Raw genomic sequence first — 23658 nt, forward strand, 5'->3', positions numbered from 1 at the left:
GTCCACAATGTGTTAACTTTGGATGGAGGGCACTGGCTTTGTTTAAAAGGGCAGAACCACCCAGCTGGCGTGCCTCAGTGGTTGTGTGTTGACCTATGAACCAGGAGGTCACAGTTTGATATCTGGTCAGGGCACATGTGCTGGTTTCAGGCTCAATCCCCAGTGGGGGGTGTGCAGGAGGTAGCTGATCAGTGATTCTCATCATTGATGTTTCTTTCTCCCTCTCTGAAGTAAATAAAAATGTATTAAAAATAAAATAGCCAGAACCTGCCCTGGCTGGGTGGCTCCATTGGTTGGTTGAAGTGTCCGGCTCACCAAAAAGTTACAGATTTGATTCCCTGTCAGGGTAAATACCTAGGTTGTGGGTTTGATCCCTGGTCAGGGGGTGTTCAGGAAGCAACCTATTGATGTTTTCCTCTCAATAATTTTTTTGGGTGAGGATTAAGAAAAATGAAGTGGTAGGACCTAGTTTTTAACCCTTTAGGTTTTTAAAATGTACCTCAGTGATATGTATGGTGTTAGGTACTTGGACATTTTACCAGTTGACTTTCTGATTTTTCCACCCCTGTAAAATAAGTGCCTTCTGTTTTAATATTACAAATAGTTTGCTATACAGTGAGGCAATAAAATAAGACCCTTTAAGTAAAGGTAGAGGAGATGGACTTAGTTTGAACCAACAAGTTAGCCTAAATTTTCAGATCCAGGTTCTGAGAAGTCATGAGTGGAGTGGCCTTGAGCGCAAGCAGTTTTAAGACCAGCCTTTGCAGGGTATAGTGCAGCTTTTGTGCAACTTTCATCTAGCAAGCTGTAAGGAAAGTTTGAGAGTAGCATCTATTTTGCCTGAAACTTTTTTTTAAAAAATATATTTTATTGATTTTTTTACAGAGAGGAAAGGTGAGGGATAGTTAGAAACCTCGATCAGCTGCCTCCTGCATACCCCCCACTGGGGATGTGCCCGCAACCAAGGTACATGCCCTTGACTGGAATCGAACCTGGGACCCTTGAGTCTGCAGGCCGACGCTCTATCCACTGAGCCAAACCGGTCAGGCTGTAACATTTTTTTTTTTAAGTAGGAATCCTATATAATAAAAGGGTAATTTGCAAATTTATCGCAGCTGTGGAATGACCAGGAACGACTGTTAGGATGCGCACTGACCACCAGGAGCAGACGCTCAATGCAGGAGCTGCCCCCTGGTGGTCAGTGCTCTCCCACAGGGGGAGCTCTGCTCAGCCACAAACTGGGCTAACGGCTGCCAGTGCAGTGGTGGTGGTGGGAGCCTCTCCTGACTCCTCGACAGTGCTAAGGATGTTCGACTGTGGCTTAGGCCCGCTCCCTGCCTAAGCCAGCAGGTGGACATCCCCTGAGGGGTTCTGGACTGTGAGAGGGTGCAGGCCTGGCTGAGGGACTCCCTCCCCCCTAGTGCATGAATTTTAGTGCACTGGGTCTCTAGTCCTATCTAATAGAGAATATGCTAATTGACCCTCATGCCATTGCAAAGATGGCAGTGCTCACAGCCAATAAAGAGGGAATATGCTAATTGACTATTCCACCCTTCAATATGGTGGCATCCACAGCCAATAAGGGAATTTGCTAATTGACTGCCACACCCTCAAAGATGGCGGCGCCCAGTCCCATCAGCCCCGCTGGGGTGGCAGGGGCACAGCAAGGCCGGGCCCACGCACCTGCCTCTGGAGTCCCCCAGTCCCATCAGCCCTCCAGCTGCCCAGGGCCGGCCCGAGGCGCAGGCAAGCCTCAGATGGCGACTGCCCAGCTGCCCAGGGCCGCCGGAGGCTTGTGCTGCCAGCAGTGGCAGCAGCAGAGGTGTGATGGGAGCGTTGCCTTCCCCTGATCACTGGGTCGCCTCCCGCCCCTGAGGGCTCCCGGACTGTGAGGGGTCAGGCAGGGCTGAGGGAATCCCCCTTCCAGTGCATGAATTTTCATGCACCGGGCCTCTAGTATAATATAACATTAGTTTCAGGTGTATAATACACAGTAATCATCTGTCATTATGCAGACTTACCACAATATTAACTATATTCCCCTTCACCTTTTTACATGGAGGGCAATAAATCTTAACTCCAGCCTTCACTTCCTCAAAAAGCTAAACTTGTTCTTATATTGCTTTATTGTACTTAACCAAGTTTCCTAGCAGATGATGTCTGCTAGATGTTAGAGAAAACAATTGGCATAGACAGGTCAATATGGATATAATGTGTAAAAACGATAAATGGGAGACCTTTTCACATATCTTCATTTTTAATAGGGTATTAGTGACCCAAATCAGTGATTCTTAAGTTTGCTCTGGTACCAGGAATATTGATAGTCCTGGACATTTGCCAGACTGATGTCATGAAATTAATGTCAGTTTCAGTTGTATCTAATCGTTAAATGATGTGAAAATCACAAGTAGCTAGGCATGGTAGGCTGTTTGCAAGTGTTATTAATATTAGTTGTTATTTAATATTTGACCCACTGCTTAATGAACAATATGCAAAATGTTTAAATTTTATTGGAGAAACTTTCAAGGATATCAATTTGAGTATTTTCTTTGACTTGAGAAACCACTCATTTTGGCAGCATCTTAACTCTGAATTTTGAGGGACCTTAATGTGAAAACCACTAATGAACTGATGAAATATAGAATTATTAGATTAGTGAAACAATTCTATTGATTTTTGTATTGTTGCCTGGCTTTTTCTTGTTAAAATTCCCCCCTCCCCCCTTGCTGGGATTACAGTTTTCCCCTCTACTGGGATTATATTCTTTCATTATGGCTGAGTTTTTGAGTTTGTCTTGTCTAGTTGCTTTTGCATACTTGGTGTCTTAGTTGTGTTCTCAAGAACTTTAATCCCAGTAATGACGGGAGGAACAGGATCTGGATTTTTAATGTTATTAGAAAGGATTTTTGGAAGTCTACTAATCCTGCAGCTCTTTGAGCATTATTTTTTAGTAATAAAACTTGGAATGGCCCCAGCCAGTGTGGTTCAGTGGTTGAGCATTGACCTATGAACCAGGAGGTCAGGTTTCGATTCCCAGTTAGGGTAAAAGCCTCGGTGTGGGCTTGATCCCCAGTAGGGGGCGTGTAGGAGGCAGCTGATAGATGATTCTTATTGATGTTTCTGTCTCCCTTCTCTGAAATCAATAAAAATATTAAAAACAAAATCCCCTTGGAACTGGATTTGGGTATTTGATTTTGAGAAAAATTTTTTGAGTAGTTCACAAATCAAGTGCTTTTTAAAAATATCCCCACCCAAGGATATGTTTATTGATATTTTAGAGAGGGGGAGAGAGAGATACATCAATTGGCTGTCTCCCAGAGGCACCCCAACCGGTAACCTTTTGGTGTACAGGATTAAGCTCCAACCATCTGAGCCACCTGGCCAGAATGAGAAAGAGTGACTTTTATATGCCTAGCAGGCACTGTTTTAGGGATGCAGAGGTAAAAGGCAGTTTGGGTTCCTTTCAAAGGATTGTCATTGAGCAAGTCTTAACTTTTTAAAAAAAACAAGTATGAAATTCTAAGCTGGAGATAGGCGAGGCTTTTAGAATTAGACACCCCCCCGCCCCCTGCCTCCCCACCCCATCTGTCCTGCAGCCAAGACTCTTGATGCTGCTGCTAGTTTCTGCTGGAAATGTTGGAGACAGACTCAGTCACTGCTGGTGCGTTCCTTTCATCTTTCTTTCTCTGTAGTTTACCACATTTCCTTCTGAGTTGTCTTCTGACCTGAATCCAGGTCACTGGGGGAAGGCTAGGCTGTGTAAGGCGGGGGACACTCCTCTTTATGGGTGCCATTTCCCAGAGCCGCTGGAAAGGTTTCTTCAGTTGTGGCAGCTTTGTAGATCATTTTTGTTTTATCTGTCAAGTTGAAAAGAGTTATGGGTGGGGTAGGAGAATGAGAGAATAGTAAATATAAAGCTTGTTCAATCTGGAAGACAAAACCATCTTACCCCTAGGGTGGGCTCTGTTTTTTTCATCTCTTGACCATCTCTCCTCCCATGTTTTAATTCTGAGAAAGGATTTGCTTTTCCTCAACATACCTAACGGTAATACTAGTCACAAAAGGTCTAATTAGCAGAATACTGACTCTCTGAGGCTCCATGTCCAACTTTGTTGTACATGCAATTCAATAGGGGAGTTGAATTTAAGCGAAGTTGTTGACTGCATTTGGGGAGCAAGCAGCGGTCAGGGAGAAAAGAACTTTAGGGAAGTCTTCTAAGGTGGGTTCCCATGCCTCTCCCTTCCCCCATTTGGTTTAGTCTACATTTCCAGGCTGCATGGCTGTCGTGAGGAGCTGTGAAGATAGGGTCTACCTTTCTGGTTCTCCCATCTCTGTAGAAGGGTACAGATATCAAAACCGTTAAAACTTGGCAGATTCTTCATCCTGAGTACTGCTGCTTGGGTCCTTATGGTTCGTTAGGTCCAAAAGTAAGGTGCTTTCACTTAGTTTTGTCCTAGGGGTCTTCTGAAGTGCATTGTGAGTGAAGTTCATTTTAGGTCTTGAGAGCCAAATACCCATACTTAGAGCATGGCCCCATAAGGGCACTCCAGACCTTTCTGGAACTAAGACTGGGAACCTAATGGGTTGTTGTAGAAACTTTTCTTCCCTCTTGCATTTTTTTGGTAAGAGGGTGGAGACTTCAGGGGCAACAGATTTCTGAGTTGCTCTTGGATAAGCATCAAACTAGATTTTCTACAGCTCTACTATAGTTCGAACCAAAACTTATAAAATGGTTCTGAAGTATAATCCTCTATTTCTTTCTGACTGCTTGATACCAAGATTGCATCTTAGTTCATTGTAAATCTGCATTTGCCTACTGTAAGATAATTTCACCAGGGAAGCTGCATCTTTCTTTTAGGGTGTAAACCAGTCCCCTAGGCCTAGAAAAGGTTTTGAAGGGGCCCTCAATTAAATTCGTGGGAATAAGAGTTGAGGGTTTGAGTGATTATGAATATACTGATGTTTAGAATATAAAATACTGAAATGTTATCAAGTAAGGTTGTTTCCTGGTTTGGAAAAAAAGATGTAGGGTTAAAGTCTACTTTGAGGAAGGGACTCTGAGCTTTCTTGAGTTTTGATTATGTTTGGAAGAGAATGAAATGATCTGAGCCTCTTAGGAAATAGGTGCTAATTGGCTAGGAAGTTATTAATCCAGTAGTAATCAGATTAAGGTATAAAGCAAACCAGACCAGATTGTGAAAGCGATTGTTCAGTAAGCTTACTTAAATTTTCTTTACTGTGTAACCAGAATTGGGATCCTCTGTTTTGGATTCAGGGTTATGAGGCTGCATTACTTGAATGCTTTCCCTCCTGTAGGGGTGCCAGTGGTGCTGGGACTCTGACCTGGTTCTAAGACATGAGAACCTACAGTCCAAATTTCCTGAACTCTTGTGAATAGGGCCTTTCACAGAACTGACGTCTCACAACTATCTGTTGGCCAAAATGGTTCTGTCCTGTGTTCTCATCCTGAGCCCTATACATGATTTCCTCAGTGAAAGCAGCCCAAATTACCCATGAGGCAAACTCCACCCAAAACTGCAGTGAGTGAAGTATCCTTGGCTCTTTGAGGCCCTTCGTACTTTTTTTTATATATATACATTTTTATTGATTTCATTGATTTCAGAGAGGAAGGAAGAGGGAGAGAGAGATAGAAACATCAGTGATTAGAGAGAATCATTGATTGGCTGCCTCCTGCATGCCCCCCACTGGGGATCGAGCTTGCAACCCAGGCATGTGCCCTTGACCGAAATCGAACCCAGGACCCTTCAGTCCGCAGGCCGACGCTCTATCCACCAAGCCAAACAGGCTAAGGCCCCTTCGTACTTCTTGTTGCTACCTGGTTTCTAGTGACTTGATAGTTAAAGCCCCATCTAACAGGTCCTTGCCGGAAGCTTGTTTTTCTCCAATATGTGAGATCTCCAAGGGGAATAATTCAGTACTCACCGTTGGAAGGCTTGATTTTCTCGTAGCACCGAAAGATGACAATGAGGAGAAGCCCCTCTCCAAGCTGGCAAATCATGTAGAGGAGAGGAAAGAAGAAAAGTGGTCCGATGACTTCAGGGGGGAAGGTCACATTGAGGATGGTGGAGCAGAGTTGAATATTTTGGCATCCAGTCTCCATGCTGACAGTGCGCCTGCATCTGTGTAGGTTACAAAACAACCACCCCGTATGCCCTCACGGAAGAGGCATGAGTGTACAGCCTCACTTCCCTATCTTCTCCCCCGAGATACTTTAACAGTCTGAGACAGGAAGTGTGCCAGGGAGTGGAGTGTACATGGTTTCAGGAAAAGGGGAGTCGACACATGTTAAAATCACCAATCCAGCCTTGTGGAAGTGGGTTCATGAAGCGAGTGTTTATGAGATCACTTTTTATTGTCTTGGAAATGGACGATTTGTCCACTTTTGTAGGGTTACTAAATTAAAATTTGGAGAAATGTCCAGCTGGTGAGGGAGGAAAGGAAGGTGTGAGCCAGTATCAATCATTGGCTTGTTATATTGGACTTAGAGGACAATTAAAATTTTTAACATATAGTAGAGGATTGAAATACCTGAAGATCTTGTCCTGTTCCCAAGTTTCTGGCTTTGCTACCTTTAACTCTAAAACGTGATGATTAAAAAAATATACTTGATTCAGCCACATTTATCTATCATTGGAATACAATCTCAGCTTTGCTTCCCATTTTATGAATTAAAGAATGGAATGTTTACATTTAATGTACGTTTAATTCATTGAATTGTAATTAATGTATTAAAATAATTGTTATTCACTAAAACCCCTGAGAGCTGTCTCAGCATATGAGGAAGACTGCTCTGGCAGTACTTGATGCTGTGATGTTGGGGCCATATATGATCCATACCACTCTGTTGTGAAAGTTGACGTCAAGTAGTCATTGGCAGTCTTTTGACTCTACTGTATCACCATGTGTTATATCCTGTACTAATTTGGTCTTTATTAGCATGTTTTTTTAAAATGGATGATTATTTTTAAAAATTATGTAAAATTTATTATTTTTAATTATAATTGATATTCATTATTTTATTCTAGAGGCCTGGTGCACGAAAATTTGTGCACTCAGGGGGTCCCTCAGCCCAGACTGTGCCCTCATGCAGTCCAGGACCCCTTGGGGGATGTCCAATTGACGGCTTAGGCCTGCTCCCCTAAGCACTGCCAGAAAGGCTCCCTCCACTGCTGCTGCGCTGGCCAGCCATGAGCTGGCTTCTGGCTGAGCAGCACTCCCCCTGTGGCACCGCACTGACCACCAGGGGGCAGCTCCTGTATTTAACGTGTGCCCCCTGGTGGTCAGTGCACATCATAGCGACTGGTTGTTCTCAGCTGTTAGGGTCAATTTGCATATTACCCTTTTATTATATAGGAGGATTAGTTTCAGGTGTACAGCATAGTGGTTAGACAATTATATAATTTACAAAGTGATCCCCTGATAATTTTAGTACTCACCTGGCCCCATATATAGTTACTGCAATATTGTTGACTGTATTCGTTATGCTATACTTTACATCCCTGTGACTATTTTGTAACTACCAATTTGTACTTCTTAATCCTTTTACCCTTTTTACCCAGCTACCCAATCCCGCCTCCTACTGGGAACTACCAACTTGTTTTTTGTATGAATAATTATTTTAAAATTATATATTTAAAACACAAGTTTTTTGAGGTGGGGGACGGGAGTGCTAGGGTGCTACTAATGTAAATTCCTGCATAAACATTTGTCTACTATGCTTGAAAAGAGCAAAAGTTCTGGACATGCACTGCTTTGTATAGACAGGGTGCCTGATGTTCCCATTCCAGGCTTTCAAAGTTATCTATTCCCTTAAAGTAGCAGCTGTTTGTGAATTGGATTAGACTCTAGCCGAGGTCCCAGCTACGTCAGCAGAGCTGTCACTTGATGGTGTTCTTGTCAAAGGAAAAAAGGAGGAAATGTGGAAGAGGAAGAATATGATCAACATTTGTCATAATGACACAGAGATACCCCAGTGTCATTAGCTACCAGGGAGTTGGGCAGGAGATGGAATCTAGCCTCTGGAGGGAGCCATGAGTTGCTGCTCTTTTGGATGATTAGAGAGATGCCGTTGGTCTTTGGATTAATGTTTCTAACCCATTCAATACCTTCCCAATATTTCAGTCTAAAGTCCCTTGTTCAGTTGATGCATTTGAACATATTGCTGGCGAAATGCCTTCCGCAGGTCTCAGATCTCCTCATCCTTTTCCTGAGAGCCCAGGACAAGAATGAGGCCCACAGAACAGTGAGACTAAAGTAATACCTACTGTTCATTGAGGCGGAAGACAGCAGAGAGAATGTAGCCTAGCAGGAAGCCGATGAAGGGCATCAAGGAGGAGGTGGCCCACAGGTGGGGTGTCATGACAAACATGATGCTCTTGCCCACGTTGATGACAGAGAGCACTGTGATGGCCACACTGAGCAAAAGCATGATGACCATTCCTCCCTGTGAATGAGGACGAGAAAAGGCCATTAGAGGGGGGGTGGGGATAGGGAGAAGCAGAGAGGCATGGTGAAGCCCAGGTGGGCACTGGAGGTGAAAGACATTTTAATTTTTAAAAATTGGTATTTGAAGTGGGAGGGAATACAAAGACCTTTATTTTCCGTGTTTTTGGGATTCTTTTCAGTAGCTAGGAAGCTTCTGGAGGATAGAGACCCAATTAACACTTGTTACTAAAGACTAAGCCAAGTGCAGCATCTGTTGACATCTCTGGATAGCAGATTTTCAGTAAGTGGCTCTGAAGGAATGAGACTGTTCAGTCCTCCTGCAAAGTGGTTCTTGTAAATTAAAAATTCTTTTGCAAAGTCATTAACTGCTTGTGTACACAATCCAACAATACTTCCATTGCTCCAAATAGTTTGGAACTTAATCGATGTTATTCTTAGAACCTGTCCTACTTGTCTCAAATACCTCCTTTATGGGTAAGGACCTCATACGTTCTAGGATGAATTTGACTCTTGGAAGTTGCCAAGAATCATTTGAAGTGAACCTGGTAAGCAAATTGGATGATCAAGCCAGGTAATGTGGGTTTAGATCCCAAATGTAAAGAGACGTGCCTTTCTTGAGTGACCTGCAAATTGGTTACAAAAGAAAGTTTCAGAAATATCTTGGGTAATAATGGCATCATAGAAACAATGCAGGTGTCCACCTTATCCCAGGCAAGTGCTGTGAAAGCAACATTTATTGCCCTTAATAATTACTATTAAGTACGTTAATATTTAATATGAAAGCAATGTTGAGTTTTATTACAAATTTTTTATAGTTGCATCTTAATACATTTTTCAATTTTCAATAGATTTATAATGAATTTACAATGTTAAGATTTTTCAGCAGGTGACATAGGATGCAAACTTTCAAAGTGCATTTTCTTGTTTGCATTATGGAGAAAGACATACTCCAAATGATAAAATATATGCACAGATTTAATGCTCTTGGTCTTGCTCATTGTTTAGTAAAGATATATAAGTATATACACATAGCAAATGTAATGATTATATGTGTTGGTTCAGTTTTCAGTTCATTCACATGTGTAATATTTGATATCCCTAGTACCATTTTAAAAAATAGTCGTAAATTATAACACAGAAGTTGCCATTTTAACTATTTTTTTAGTGTACAATTCAGTGGCACTACTTAGATCCACAAGTTTGTCTTGGTAGCATTTTAAAATTTATTTTCCTCAAATTTCAGCTGCAGTTTTGCATTTCTATGTTTTTTAAATCCATATTCCAACTGATGTGGTCATATAAAATATCACCTGTACTAACCAGTTCCTATCCCAGGATAGGAAGGAATTTCACAGATTTCATCAATAACCACATGCTTCAGATTTTATTACATGACTTCACTGATGAGCTGTTCAGTTTGCTCTTGCAGTTTGAATTTTTTCTCTTTTTGGATTCCTGTCCTTTGTTGCTTTCTACCGAATGACCAAATAGTTTTTGACCCCATCAAAAGAGTGTAGTGGATAATGGGAGGGGCAGGGCATTGGGCTACAGGAATTGCCCCATGAATCCGGCAGACCTTTTTCTCTGTGGGCATTTACTCTCGTGCTCTCACTCGCTCCGTCTCCCACTCTTGGAGGCTGCAGAGTGGTTACGAGTATAGACGTTGCTGTGATCCTGGTGTGGAAGCTGCTTCAGCTGGTTTCACGATGTGTAAACTTCAATGAGTCACTCAACCTCTCTGACCTGCCATATCAAAACCATTCACTAAACTGTAGCTCCTACTATTGCTCACTAGAGGCCCAGTGCACGAAATTCATGCACGGGTAGAGTCCCTAGGCCTGGCCAGCGATCCAGCTGCCTGCTGCCGGCCGGGGCCTTCCTTCGTTCCGTGCTGCCCCCTGGTCAGTGCACGTCATAGTGAATGATCGAACTCCCGGTCTCCCAGTCTCCCAGTGGAACTCCTGAGGGGACACTTTGCATATTAGCCTTTTATATATAGAGATAGGTAAAGGAGAAGAGATTCACATCCCAAAGTTTCCTGTCACAGCCCTGCCATCTGTGGAAATCTCATGGCCACAACTACCTGCTTCACCTGGTTTTTGTACCACCTGTCTGCACTGCCCTCTCATGAGTGATTGAGACTGATGAGTGTCCATTCATGGGCAGCCAATGTCATCAGCTTGACCCAGGAGATGACCTGGCCCAACCTATTCCCACAGAGGTGGCCTACACATGCTGGTGAATGACCCAACTAGTCGCATCCTCTCCTTTTGGGAGATTTCAGAATTACAGGGAAGCAGGAGCAGATGCAAGTATTAAAGACACAGGCCTGGGGTCAGCAGAAGCCACAAGTTGGCAGAAGCTATGTGACCAAAGGGGTCAGGTTAGTTCATCAGTAGCAGCCGGAAGCCACAAGTTGGCAGAAGCTATGTGACCAAAGGGGTCAGGTTAGTTCATCAGTAGCAGCCAGAAGCCACAAGTTGGCAGAAGCTATGTGACCAAAGGGGTCAGGTTAGTTCATCAGTAGCAGCAGGTATGGCAAAAGCAGAGGTAGAGTGGCTGAGTCAAAGTAATGGCTGGACCCTTTTTAAAAGAGTGGTGGAAGGCTTATGGCAAAACTGGCTCCTGGTCATGTTGTGCAACCTTCTAACCACGCAGCCTTGAATAAACCCTTGCATGGATAAGGCAAAGTGCTACTTGAATTGCCTTTCTAAACAGGGTGTCCCTGAACTTGTATATTGGCATATCAATGACCTCCCACTAGGAAATGCAACTGGTTGAACAGAGTTTGAGCAATACCTTCTGCCAGAGCCAGTTTTTAGGAGTTAACTTTCGTTTGGAAATCTCTCGGACAGTGGTTCTCAACCTTCCTAATGCCGTGACCCTTTAATACAGTTCCTCATGTTGTGGTGACCCCCAACCATAAAATTATTTTCGTTGCTACTTCATAACTGTAATTTTGCTACTGTTAGGAATCGTAATGTAAATATCTGATATGAAGGATGTATTTTTATTGTTACAAATTGAACATAATTAAAGCATAGTGATTAATCACAAAAACAATATGTAATTATATATGTGTTTTCCGATGGTCTTAGGCTACCCCAAGTGATTCTAATGTGCAGCCAAGGTTGAGAACCACTGGCTACTAACCGCTAGGGTCTTTCTCCTTGAGGAGCTCAAGGTGAGGGGAATAAACACACAGGTGCTTATAACACAGTATGATAAATGCTGCAAGGGCCCAGTGTTGGGTGCTATGGAAGTAAATAGGACCAGAATTCTACTCAGGCTTGTGAGCTAAGGAAGACTTCTTGGGGAGATGCCATTTGTGTTGAGACATGAAGGGTGAGTGGGTGTGAGCCCAGTGAAAGGTGATGAGTGAGGGGGACTTGGAGAGGGGAGGAGTGTCCAGGTGGAGGGAAGGACATGTGCAAAGAAAAAAGCTGAGACTGGGGAGGTCAGTTGAGACCAAATCCAGAAAGGCCTGAGGAGCCACAGTAAGGAGTTTAAACTTTATTCTGGGGGAGAGTAAGGAACCAATGAGGGCCTTTAAGCAGTGGTGACATGATGACGTTTGAACTTTCCACCCTCAGTGTAAGAATGGGTCAGAGAGCCAGGTTGAAGGTTATTTCAGTTGTCTAGTGAGAGAGGATAGAGGCCAGAATGAAGACAGTGGATTAGGATGGGAGGAATGAATGGATTAGAAAAGCAGGTGGAATCACTGATTAGCCTGAGTGAGGGGGAGGGGAGAGGAGACGCTGAGAAGAACTTTCCAGTTTCTGGCTCAGGCAGTTGGGCATGTTGAATGGAATGCTGTTCTTTGGGATAATCACAGGGAGGGGAGGAGCCGGCTTGGGGTGGAGATGCTTTTAATTGAAGACATACTGAGTTTTAAAAGCATATTCATGTAGAAAGGTTTGGCAGTTCATTGTGTCAATGCTGATTGTGAAGAACTAACTCAGAGATGGTCTGGAAATGAGAGCAAGATGGGGGAGCAGTGGGAAGTGGAGGACATGATCAATAAAAGGAGGTCTCTGAGAAGCAAGGGTGGAGAGAATGGAAGATATCAAGAGTGAAGTAGGGTGTCTTTCAACAGGCAAGAAGGGACCTGTGGCACAGTATCAGGACTGGGTCAGGACAAGGGCAAAAACTACTCTTGACAATGATAGTGTGAGAATCAACCCTGAAAACCTGAATTGCAGCCTTTAAAATATAATATATATATAATTTCAGAAAGGAAGGAAGAGAGAGAGAGAAACATCAATGATGAGAGAGACTCATTGATCAGCTGCCTCCTGCACACCCCTTACTGGGGATTGAACCCACAACCCGGGCATGTGTCCTTGGCTGGGATCAAACCTGGGACCTTTCAGTCCACAGGCCGATGCTCTATCCACTGAACCCAACCGGCTAGGGCTGAATTATAGATCTTTTATCTCAGGGCTCAAGCAGCTGCTAAGCCTTGGCTTCCAGGTGCATGCTGTGTAGACTGGCCTGAGGGCAAAGAAATAGGGGCAGGACAGAAACAGGCCCTCAGAATGTTGGAGGCAGAGCCCTTCCCAAGGACAAGTGATGAGCAGTGAGCCTGAGGGGAGACTGACAGAGACTGAGCTCTGAGGTCATGAAAGTTGGCAGAGGGACCCTGGTAGCCCTCCAAGAGTCTGATTCTTCCAAGTACAGGGCAGTGGCATGATGCCCTGTCTGTGACCACAGTGCTACCCCAAACCCTCTCCTCCCATCCTGCTCCTGAAATGGCTGGGAGTGTGAACACTCCTCTTCCCCTGGGTTCTACCCCTCTGGCTTCTTGACCAGTCAGCCAAGTTTGCCCTCAGTCCCCTCTGAACTCCTGTGTTCAGGCTTGTCCCAGGCTTACCCAAGTCTCATCCTTTCTTCATGGTCTGGCTCAAGACTGTCCCCTCCAGGAGGCCTTCTGTGACTACCCAGCCCTCACTAACCTCACCTTGCTCTGCCAATGCTTGATTGTGCAGTGTTGGGTCTTGTTTCTCATGTGCTATTTTACTTTCTGCAATAAACTCTTTGAGAACAGTGAATCCTCCGACAGTGTAGGAGAAAAATTAGAATTAGTAGGTGCATAATAAAAATTTAATTTTATTATTAAAATTCTATATAATAAAAGGCCAGCGACCATAACGGTGTAATGACCAGAATGACTGATCGACCAGTCACTATGAGGTGCATTGACCACCTCTCGGTCCCTCCCCGCAACCCGCAGGCTCTGATTGCTAGATGGCCAATGGGGAACCACGGGGAACTTGGGTGGGTGGCAGCGGGGCGGGACTGGGGACTGGCGAGCGGGCGGAAGATGGCCCTGATCGCAGGCTAGGCCTAGGGACCCTACCCACACACGATTTCATGTGCTGGGCCTCTAGTAATGAGTATAAAATACCTTATAGTGTGTGTGGTGTTTTTCTTTTTCCTCCTGACTTTTTGAAAGTATTCTCAGGGGACATGGCAATCCCATGACGTAGGTGTCCTAATAGTAGGTCTTTAAAAAAAACACCCCAAACCCACAAAAAAAAAAAAACAAGGAACAAAACCAACACAGAAAAAACCCAAATGACTTGCCTCAAGCCATCCCCTGAGAGGATAGCAGCATTCTTGCTCCCTGCCCTGCCCCCATGCTCTTACCTTGGTGACATAGCGTACGTATTGTGGCCTTTTGGCATTGAGGAAGATGCCTATGGTGCAAGGAATGAGAATCATGATCAGTGACAACACAATGCCTCCATAGGGCACCTTGTCCTTCAGGTCCCCATCATAGATGCCCCTGGAGTAAACATACAGGAGGAGGGGCATCATGCCCAGGGCAATGAAGGTGGAACAGGTGGTCATCACGATGCTGGATGAGAGACAGGAAGAGTGCAGAGAGAAAGCCCATTAATATAGACTCTTTTGGTGAGTGCTGGCGACGTACCAGGCACTGCTAAGCACTTCACACACACTGCTTCCTTTCCTGTTCCCGGTAGCCTGAGGAGTAAGCCTGCCAGCTCCCTTTCGCTGATGAGGAAGCTGGGGACCAGAGGAGTGGTGACTTGTCCAGGATTGTGCAGGTAGTAAAGGCTGAGACAGGATTTGTACCCAGGTCTGTCCAGCTGCTTCACTCCTGTGCTTCCTTATGGAAGGAGCGTTCTGAGCTCCTTTGTAACAGAACTCCTTTTGCTCTGAGCACTTGCCCTAGGCACAGCCCATTCAGAAGAAAGTTAACCGCGTGACTTCATCACTCTGACTTTAGCCCATTGGATCACAGAATAGCACCCGACCCACAGTCGTGTCTGTCTCAGAGCCTAGGGATGCCTGGACACAATGGCTGTGTCCAACTGGGATAACAAGGATTATATCAATAACATTTTCTCTCTTGGAGATTCTGAATATGAGACGCAGTGATAGAACCCTGGGTCTTGGAGAGGGGGTGTCATTGGAGGGATGGTCAGGCAGAAGCCAAAAACATGTGAAGAAAAAGTAAACAGAGGCCATGATTAGAAGGACAATAAGAAATAGCAGCAAAGCTGTAGAAACAGAATAAATGGAGGACCTAATGTGGAGCAATAGAGAAGGCAGCAATAGCTACCCATTGCTGAGTGAGTGACCAGATAACCTGCCCATCAGACCTGCTTTGCATCTTGATTGCAGTTCTAGTCCCCAACACTGATAATTCTCAGGTTATTTGCTTTCTGTTTTATCCTTACATTATTTAAGATAACTTGAGTGTGAGTCTCAGAGCCTGAATAATACATCCTCCCAGCTCTAATTTGTATCCTAATTGTCCTATTACCATTTCCATGTGGAATGTAATACATGTTAGTCCCAGGACCCTGTGTAGGCACAGGCCTTCCAGAAAGACCAGCTGAGAGAATGAAGCTGGTAGGAAGCATTCTTGGATTTGGGGATTCTGACCTTATACTATGTGGCTTTGACTTCCATTCTAGTGGGAAGGTTGGGGAGGTGGGTGGATGGAGAAGGCTTGACAAGACCTCAGGAAAATCACAGTAAGGGTGTATCCCTCCTCTCCACAGCCCTATCCTCATCTTCATTGTGTCCATACAGGTGAACTATGGCTTAAATGAACATCAAGTACAGCCTAGTCCAAATGGTCCAGAGTGTAGCCATCAAGAACAGCAGCAGGGGGAGGCATCACAGGGACAAGAAGCTGTCAGAGGTGAGCAGAGACCCTAAAGAATCCTGTGGGCTGAATAATGGGAAAACCCTCCCTTAAGAACATAAGAACATGTGTGAGCATGTAAGAAAGTAAGGGAGGTTTCCAGGGATCAGACACAAAGAATGCAAAGTAAAGTGCCTTCATTTAAAGTTATTGATAGGTCCTGCAGCTTTAAGCAAGGTGAGGTACATGCTAAGGCAATTTTACCATGGACTGATACAAACAGGAGTTAAGTTCCCACAGCATCTCATCAGTGTTTTAATGAAACAATGTTGACTGAAATGAAGCCGGGGTCAATTGTTAGTTGTGATAATCTGGAAGTTTAGGTTTTAACGCCCAACAGAGGGATCAGAATTGATATCTTAGGCTTCTGAAAAGAGGAGAGTTGAAACTGGAAAAACAAAACATCTAATTATCTCATGGGTCAAATATGAAAAAATGAAAAAGATAATATTTGGGACAGAATAATAATATAATGCATATTCAAAAACATGGGGGAGATGATCTTGGATTAGGCAATAGTTTCTTAGATATGACACCGAAAACACAAACAACCAAAGAAAAAACATAAATGTGACTTCATCAAAATTAAAACCTTGGTCCTGGCTGGTGTGGCTCAGTTGGCTAGAGCCTCGTCCCATACCCGGAAGGGTGGCGGGTTTGATTCTCAGTCAGGGCACATACCTGGGTTGCGTGTTTGATCTCCAGTGTGTGTGTGGGGGGGGGTGGGTGGGTGGGGGGGGCATGCAGGAGGCAGCCAATCGAGGTTAAGCTCTCACATTGATGTCCCTCCCTTCTTCCTTCCTCTGTCTCTAAAAAACCCCAATAAACTATTCTTTTTTTTTAAAGAATGGTTTAACATTAGATAATCTATTATCAAATTTAAAAAAATGGTATGATCATTTTATAGGCAGAAAAGTGTCACTCAACAAAATTCAGTGTTCATACATGATAAAAATTAGCACACTAAGCAACAGAATGGAAATTCCTGAACCTGAAAAGGGTTATCTATAAAAAATCTACAGGAAACAGTAAAGTTAATGGTGAAAAATTAGATGAATAGCAGTATTATCAACTTTGTTGTAAATTATACTATATATGGGTCTTTGCTAGCACAACAAAACAAGAAATAGGAAAGGTATAGAGATGGAAGAAATTAAATTTTCATTATATGCCAATGATAGGACTGTCTACAGAGGAAATCCAAGTGAATTTCAATTATAACTAGTAAATAAGAGAATCCATGTAATTCTGAATACATTACTAATATAAAAAATTCTATTGTCTTGATCTAGTAGGAAAAAGAATCATATGATTTTTTAAAAAGGTGCCATTTATAATCACAAAACTATAAAATATTTAGAAATGAATAAAAAAGATGCAAGATCTTTAAGGGATGAATTATAAAACTTCATAGAAAGGTATAAAATAAGGCCTAAGTCTACACTATTTCTATGGATGAGAAGACTCAATATTAGAAAGATGGCCTCTACATTTATTTATAAATTTAATGCAAATTTAACCAAAATTCCAGCAACATTTTTTGTAGATGAGAGCTAATCCCCAAATTCAAGTGTAACAGTAAAGGGTCATGAATAGCTGGTGTAATTTTCAAAAACAAGGAAGGGGGAACTTACCTTTCAGAAATCAAGATTTATTATAAAGTCATAATTAAGAAAATGTGATATTGTGCAAGGATAATCACAGAGACCAATAGAAGAGAAGAGAGATCCCAGACACAAACCCATGCATATTTGTGAGTTTCATCTGTGGGAGAGATGGCATTACAAATTCTGGAGAAAAATTAACTCAGTGGTACTGGGAATTTTCTCTATAATATAGAAAAGAAAATAAGATCACAGCGTGCATAATAAGTTTTAGGTCAACTGAAGATCTCCATGTGAAAAGTAAAACTTTAAAAGTTTTCAAAGAAAATTTAGGGGAATATCTTCATGACCTTGAGGGTAATAAAAGACTTCCTAAAGAAACCCCAAAAACATAAACTGTCAAGAAAAAACGTTGGCAAATTTGATTGAATTAAAATAAGCAGTCTGTGTTATAAGGCATTATTATCGAAGTATAAAGACAAGCTCCAAACTGTGAGTAGACTGTGGCAACATATAAAAACAATATAAACTACAAATTAGTGAGGAAAAACACAATAGTCCCATAAAAAAAAATTGGCAAAGGATATATTTCCCGAAGAGGACACCCAAATGGCCAATAAATATTTGAAAAGGTACTATATCTCCCATGAAATTAAAAAAAAAAATTAAAACCACTGTGTCCCCTTTTAGTCTCACCAGATGGCAAAAATGGAAAAGTCTGACAATTCCAAATACGGAGGAAAGCATAGAAAAAATGCAACTACTTTAGAGAGAGTTTGTAGAAGATGTGTGAACCCCATGACCCGCCGCCTGCTTTGGTTATACACCCTCTCACACGTGAGCACTGGGGCACATGCACAAGGCCGGTCACAGCAACAACACGTGAAGTCCACATGAATGTCCGACAGCAGGAGAACAGAGAAATACAAGCACACTACACGGCAGTTCAAGCGCACAAAGGAGCTACTTAATTTCTATGCCTTTATCTCCAAAAAAGCAGGTTGTCAAATGACTTGGGTAGTAGGATAGCGTTTGTAGGACATTGAAAACAGGCAAACACGACAGTGTATCTTGCTTATGGACCAGTACCTGGGTAGTAACAGTATAAATGATACTACGATAGTGCTGAGTTCTGGGAGGTGCTCCCTGTGGGGCGGGCACACGGTGCTAGCTATTGATCTCTCTTAGGAGAAAGGCCACACACTGGCCGGCTTGTTTGGATGTCCTTGGGCAGAGGCGTCATGCTTACTTTGGCCGGCGCGTCAGGAGCTCTGGAATTTGCTCTGGGACTTGCTGTGCTTTGTGCATGCGGGAGTGTGGGAACAGACTGTACACCCTCAGGTACCTCCTCCACATGGGTAAGTGCTGGACCCTGGTCAGGTACGCCCACCTCCCGATTTCCTGGAATCTGTGACTGTCGTGCTCCCCAGTTTACCTTTAAAGACAGGAATGGGGGGTGGGGTGGGGTGGGAGCTTGACTTGACCAGGCTCCAGTTCTGAGACTGGGACCTCTTCCATAGTGACTTGCGGGCCCGGTGGCCTCTCGGGGAGCCAGGGGTCAAGGGGAAAGAGCATGTTTGGTTTTTTATTTATCCCTTTGCCTAACTTCTCGGGGCACAGCACCACCTGCTTTCCAACGCCGTGTCAGAGCCGAGGGAACTGGGAGGGGACTTGCCAGACTCTGGGTGAAGTGGAGACCTCTGGGAGCCAGGCTCATCCTGGTTGGGTTCCCTATGTCACGATGGGTAGAGCTGTGGGAATCCTTGGCTTGTGTCCATGTCTGTTGCCCCCACAGCCAGTGGCTCTGGTCTCTGCTGTGAGTAGGGTCAGAGGGAGCAGATGAACCTGAGGGGCGTGACAGGTGTTCAGAGCGGGCAGTTCCCTCTGGCCCCCTCTGACCCTGACAAGCTGGGCTCGCTTCAACTTCAAGGACATTTTCTCTTGCCTGGGGGCTGCCTGCTTTTTGGGGAGCTTGTCTAAGTGGCTGCCTGGTGGCCTAGCCTCCCTGAATGTGCCTGCCTTCCTGCAATGGGATGGTGGTCGCCCCAGACTCACTCCATCTGTGAGGCAGAGTCACAGGAAGGAGACACCACTTTCCCACACATTCTGGGAAACCTCAGGCAAGTCTCTGAACTTCAGCTTGCTCATGACACGGTGCTTATAGGGAAGTTCACCCTGGCAGCCTTTGAGCGACACCTGGCCTCTGACTGCACAGTGTTTTTGTTTTTGTTAATCCGCACCCAGGAATATTTTTCCATTGATTTCTAGAAAGAGTGGAAGGGCCCTAACTGGTTTGGCTCAGTGGATAGAGCGTCAGCCTGTGGACTGAAGGGTCCCAGGTTCGATTCCGGTCAAGGGCATGTACCTTGGTTGCGGGCACATCCCCATTGGGGGGTGTGCAGGAGGCAGCTGATTGATGTTTCTCTCTCATCGATGTTTCTAACTCTCTATCCCTCTCCCTTCCTCTCTGTAAAAAATCAATAAAATATATTTAAAAAAATAAAAAGAAAGAGTGAAAGGGAGGAGAGGCAGAGGGAGAGAAGCATCTATTGGTTGCTTCCTGCACATGCCCCGACCAGGGCCGGGGATTGAGCCTGCAACTCAGGTGTGTGACCTTGACCAGAATTGAACCCTTGACCTTTCAGTCTGTTCATGGAGCCAAACCAGCTAAGGCAGTGGCACGGTGTTTTTAAAAATGTTTAATGAGTTGTAGAGATTTCACATAAAAAGGGAGTTTCTACCCTCTCTTGAAAAGCAGGAAGCTGCGGGGGGTGTGGGTGGGGGTGGGGGTGGGTTCCTGCGCCCAGAGAGCACCCAGAGCGCCTGCACTGTTTAGGGGGACCTCCCGGCATTGTGTTCCTTTACTGCCCATGCCCGACCCTGAAGGTGTCTGTTGGTCTCATTATCATAATTACACTACATGCTGCACGTTGTCCTGGAGGAACTCACATTGGAATACGAAGTCTGGTAGCGTGTGATGGTTGATGATGAGCTCATGCTCCGCCAGGGGTCTGCGGCGTGGCTTAGTGTGCACGGGAGGGGTGCCCATGGGAAGGGGCTCTCTGCTGGAAGGGGGCTGTCCAGGCAGAGCATTACCTCTTGGGGGGGCCCAGGTAGAAGTGACCATCTCCAGATGCCCAGACAGGGAGGCTGAGCAGGACAGCATCGAGGTCCCATCCCTGAGTCACTGGATGTGGGTGGGGGCTGAGGGCCTCAGACATGCAGCTGTATTGAAGAGACCTGGCCAGTGCCCTTGGGCTAAAGAGGCAGGGGTATCTGGCCACTGACACTGACATATTACCCATTGTCCTTTACACCAGCCCGCCCTGCTCTGTGGTTCTACAGATGCAAACGTCCTCAGAGGGCCCCTTCCCTACAGCCGACTTCCCGCATCCCTTCTCAGCCAGAATTAGGATGTAGTCTGGGTTTCTTAGGACACAGAGGCTGCAGCGAGCTCTGTCCAGGGGCCAGATTAAGACTGAGGGCTTGCCCGGCTGGTGTGGCTCAGTGGTTGAGCATCGACCTATGAGCTAGGAGGTCAGGGTTCGATTCCCGGTCAGGGCAGGTGCCTGGGTTGTGGGCTTGATCCCCAGTAGGGGGCATGCAGAAGGCAGCCGATCAATGATTCTCTCTCACCATTGATGTTTCCATCTCTCCCTCTCCTTCCTCTCTGAAATACAAATTACAAAAAAAATTATTTAAAAAAATAAAAGACTGAGGGCTTGCTTTGCAGCAGGAAGGATGTGGATTAGACAGAGGGAAGAATTTCCTCAGTGTGGTGCGCCAACGTTGGTATGTTCCCGTGGGACACTGGACAGGCCAAGCCTCTTCCTTGCCCCTCTCTTCCATAGTCTACTTCGGTGAGGGCGGAATCCTATGGGTGGGGACTCCAGAGCCCCTCAGATGGCGGGCCCTGGTAAACCCAAAGTATCATTCTCTTTTTTTCACTTAAAAATACACCCCGGCCTCACGTGGCATCACCAGGAGGGACTTCCTTCCTTGGGGGCTTTCCTTGGTAAACATCGGCCAAGGGCAGGGTGCTGACAGACACCCAGCTGGACTGTCTGAGTCCACTGCCCTCCCTGCTCAGTAGAGAAAAGCATCTCAACTGAGGACCCAACCACAGGACACAGCTTGAGGCTGAGGCTTAGGTAAAGGCAGGAGCTTCTGCAGATGTTTCCTCAGCCAGCATAAGGGGATGCTGCTGGTCCCACTCCCCGCTCTCCCCTCCCTCACCCCCACACCAGTTGGGCTGAGGGGAGGCCCAGCATCACCTGGCCGGTGCTGGGAAACTCTTGGGTCTACCTGGTTGTGTCTTCACTTGGAAATGTTCCTGTGTCTGATGGGAGGATGGGGGAAGTTATGGGAAGACATCCCGTCTGCCTGGATAGTTGGGAGGAGCTTTGGAAATCCCTGCTTGCTCTGTAGGAATTGGAGGTGCCTATTTGGTTTCCAAGCCAAATCTTGATCTCCATGGAGGTGTCTGGAACCAACCTGAACCCCCTGTCAGATCTCTGGCCTCAAAGCAGACAACTTGTCCCCCAGTGCAGGCAGGTAAAGTTCTCCAGAGGCCCCTTTGGTTTAAAACAATCCTTACACCCCACCTGAGATGCCTCTGGGAGCAGGGGGTCTCCAGGATGCCACTGGACCAGCATGGCCCCTTTGGCATGGTGCTTAAACCAAGACACACCTCAGCTCCTGCTCCCAGCCCAGCATAAGGTCTTGACAATAAATGCTGCCACTTCGAACCCTACCATCCACCCAGTCCCCACTCATCCCCTCTCCTGTCTTTAGCCCAGATTTCCCTCATGATTGTGACACCTCCAATGTGGCCCGTGTCCCCAGGCTGCTCCCTCCTCACTCCCAGTCCTACCTGAGGTTCATGTCCCCCTTCAAGGCCAGACTGAAGACGTTGGACAGGTTCCCGCCAGGGGAACAGCCGCAGATCAGGATGGCTAGTGCCTCAATATTGTTCAACCGGAAAAGCTTGCCCAGAGCAAAGGCAGTGAGGGGCATGATGCCATACTGCGCCACCACGGCGATGGCCAGCCCCTTAGGCTTCCAGAAGTGAGCCTTGATCTTGCTGAACTCCATGGTGCAGCCCAACGACAGCATCATGATGAGCAGCATGAACACCAGGATGACGCTCAGCGCCAGGTCGGTGGGGCGCTTGCCGAAGTTGGGCGGCAGGGAGAAGTTGAGTGGGACCGACACATTGAGGGCCTCCATCCTCCAGCGACAGCGCAAGGCCGGGAGACCTGCACACCCTGGCTCCCTCTGCTGCTCAGTCCTGGCTGGACACCTTCGGTCACCTCCTGGGCCGAGTGTCAGGACAAGTGGAGCTGTTGTGGGTCTGATATGGTCTACTCTGGTAGGCTGTCCAGGCCAGAATGCAAATAGAAGGATTATGCAACTGGCTGTGGCCCCAAAGGGGAGAGCCTGGAGCCTTATCTGCCCGGCCTGCCCTGTCTCTCCCTAATTCCTTGACCTTTCTGGGTGCCACTAACACTCCTTTACCACTTGGCTGCTTCTGGGACCAGGGCACTTATTTCTCTTTTTTGCCCCAGATATTCTGCTCCTGGGTCCCAGTCCAGGGCCTGCACCAGTCCAAGTCCAGCCCTCTCATCCTCTGCTCGGTCTTGGTTGCCTTAGGAGGGTGCCTTCCCCAGGCCCAGCGAGTCACCTCCGCTCCTAAACCCTCACTCGGGGTGAAACGAATCCAGCGGTGCCTTTCTTTCCGGACATCGGTGGCACATCCCAAGGGGTTGTGGGACAGTCTAGGGGCGGGTGTGTCACTGGCCTCTAGGAAACGATGTGTCCACGACTCTTTTCCCAGGAGATGAGGTGCCCATGTCCTTCTCGCCTGTGCTGGGGAAACCCATGTCCTATCCCCCAACCTGGGTGGTAGGGTCCCCGGGGAAGAACACGCTCACCTCCATAGGGAAGAGCCTGCAGGGATGGCCGAGGGGCTCTCAGGAAGGGCAGCTCTGAGGGCACCTTGGCTGTGGAGGTTTGTGTCCAGACTCGCTGGCCAGCAGCCCGGGGAGCCCCATAGCTGGGAAACTTCTGAGCAAGAAGCAGGGATGCACCGGCTTTTCCTTCCAACTTCTTGACAGCTCTACTTTTGTTCTGTGCCTGTGTGTCTCTGGCAGGGAGCCCGGCTCTGGGAAAACTGCAGCCTTGGAGAGAGAGGCGGAGACAGGCATGCCTGGGGCAGGCTCACAGAGTGTGGCCCTCTGAGCCTCCCTCCTCTCATCCCAGCCATAGGGTAGGACCTTCAGAGGGGACAAGGGACCAGTCTTCAGAAACACACTTGCCTCTTGGCTGGGTTGGAACTTACCAGGCCTGGGTGGGGTCTCATGGTTCCGTATTTGCTGAAACGGGAGATCAGGCTTTTTGTGAGGGACT

General features: G+C 46.0%; 1 protein-coding gene across 2 annotated transcripts; it reads right to left on the reverse strand.

Moving 5' to 3' along the window:
- Nucleotides 1–2108: 2108 nt before the first annotated feature.
- SLC10A1 (solute carrier family 10 member 1) lies at nucleotides 2109–23658 on the reverse strand. Of its 2 annotated transcripts, XM_023755880.1 has the most exons (7): nucleotides 23591–23658; nucleotides 23184–23429; nucleotides 22124–22626; nucleotides 14116–14326; nucleotides 8286–8464; nucleotides 5944–6140; nucleotides 2109–3857 (listed from the first exon to the last, which is right to left on the reverse strand). In XM_023755880.1, exons 2-7 carry the CDS (start codon nucleotides 23187–23189, stop codon nucleotides 3751–3753), a joined length of 1203 nt encoding a protein of 400 aa, XP_023611648.1. In that variant the 5' UTR covers nucleotides 23190–23429; nucleotides 23591–23658; the 3' UTR covers nucleotides 2109–3750. The 2 variants fall into 2 exon arrangements, with proteins under 2 accessions (XP_023611648.1, XP_006091092.2); XM_006091030.3 differs by lacking the exon at nucleotides 23591–23658 and having other exon boundaries at nucleotides 23184–23539.

The sequence above is a fragment of the Myotis lucifugus genome, unplaced genomic scaffold (genome assembly GCF_000147115.1).
Source record: "Myotis lucifugus unplaced genomic scaffold, Myoluc2.0 scaffold_85, whole genome shotgun sequence".
NCBI classification, from domain to species: Eukaryota; Metazoa; Chordata; class Mammalia; order Chiroptera; family Vespertilionidae; genus Myotis; species Myotis lucifugus.

What these genes read in the sequence shown, in the direction of transcription:
- SLC10A1 (XM_023755880.1), bottom strand. An exon ending in AAGGGGGACATGAACCTCAG is followed by an intron (nt 14,327 to 22,123) that starts GTAGGACTGGGA and finishes TCTCTCATCCAG; the next exon opens with CATCGTGATGACCACCTGTT. An exon ending in ACGTACGCTATGTCACCAAG is followed by an intron (nt 8,465 to 14,115) that starts GTAAGAGCATGG and finishes CCTCATTCACAG; the next exon opens with GGAGGAATGGTCATCATGCT.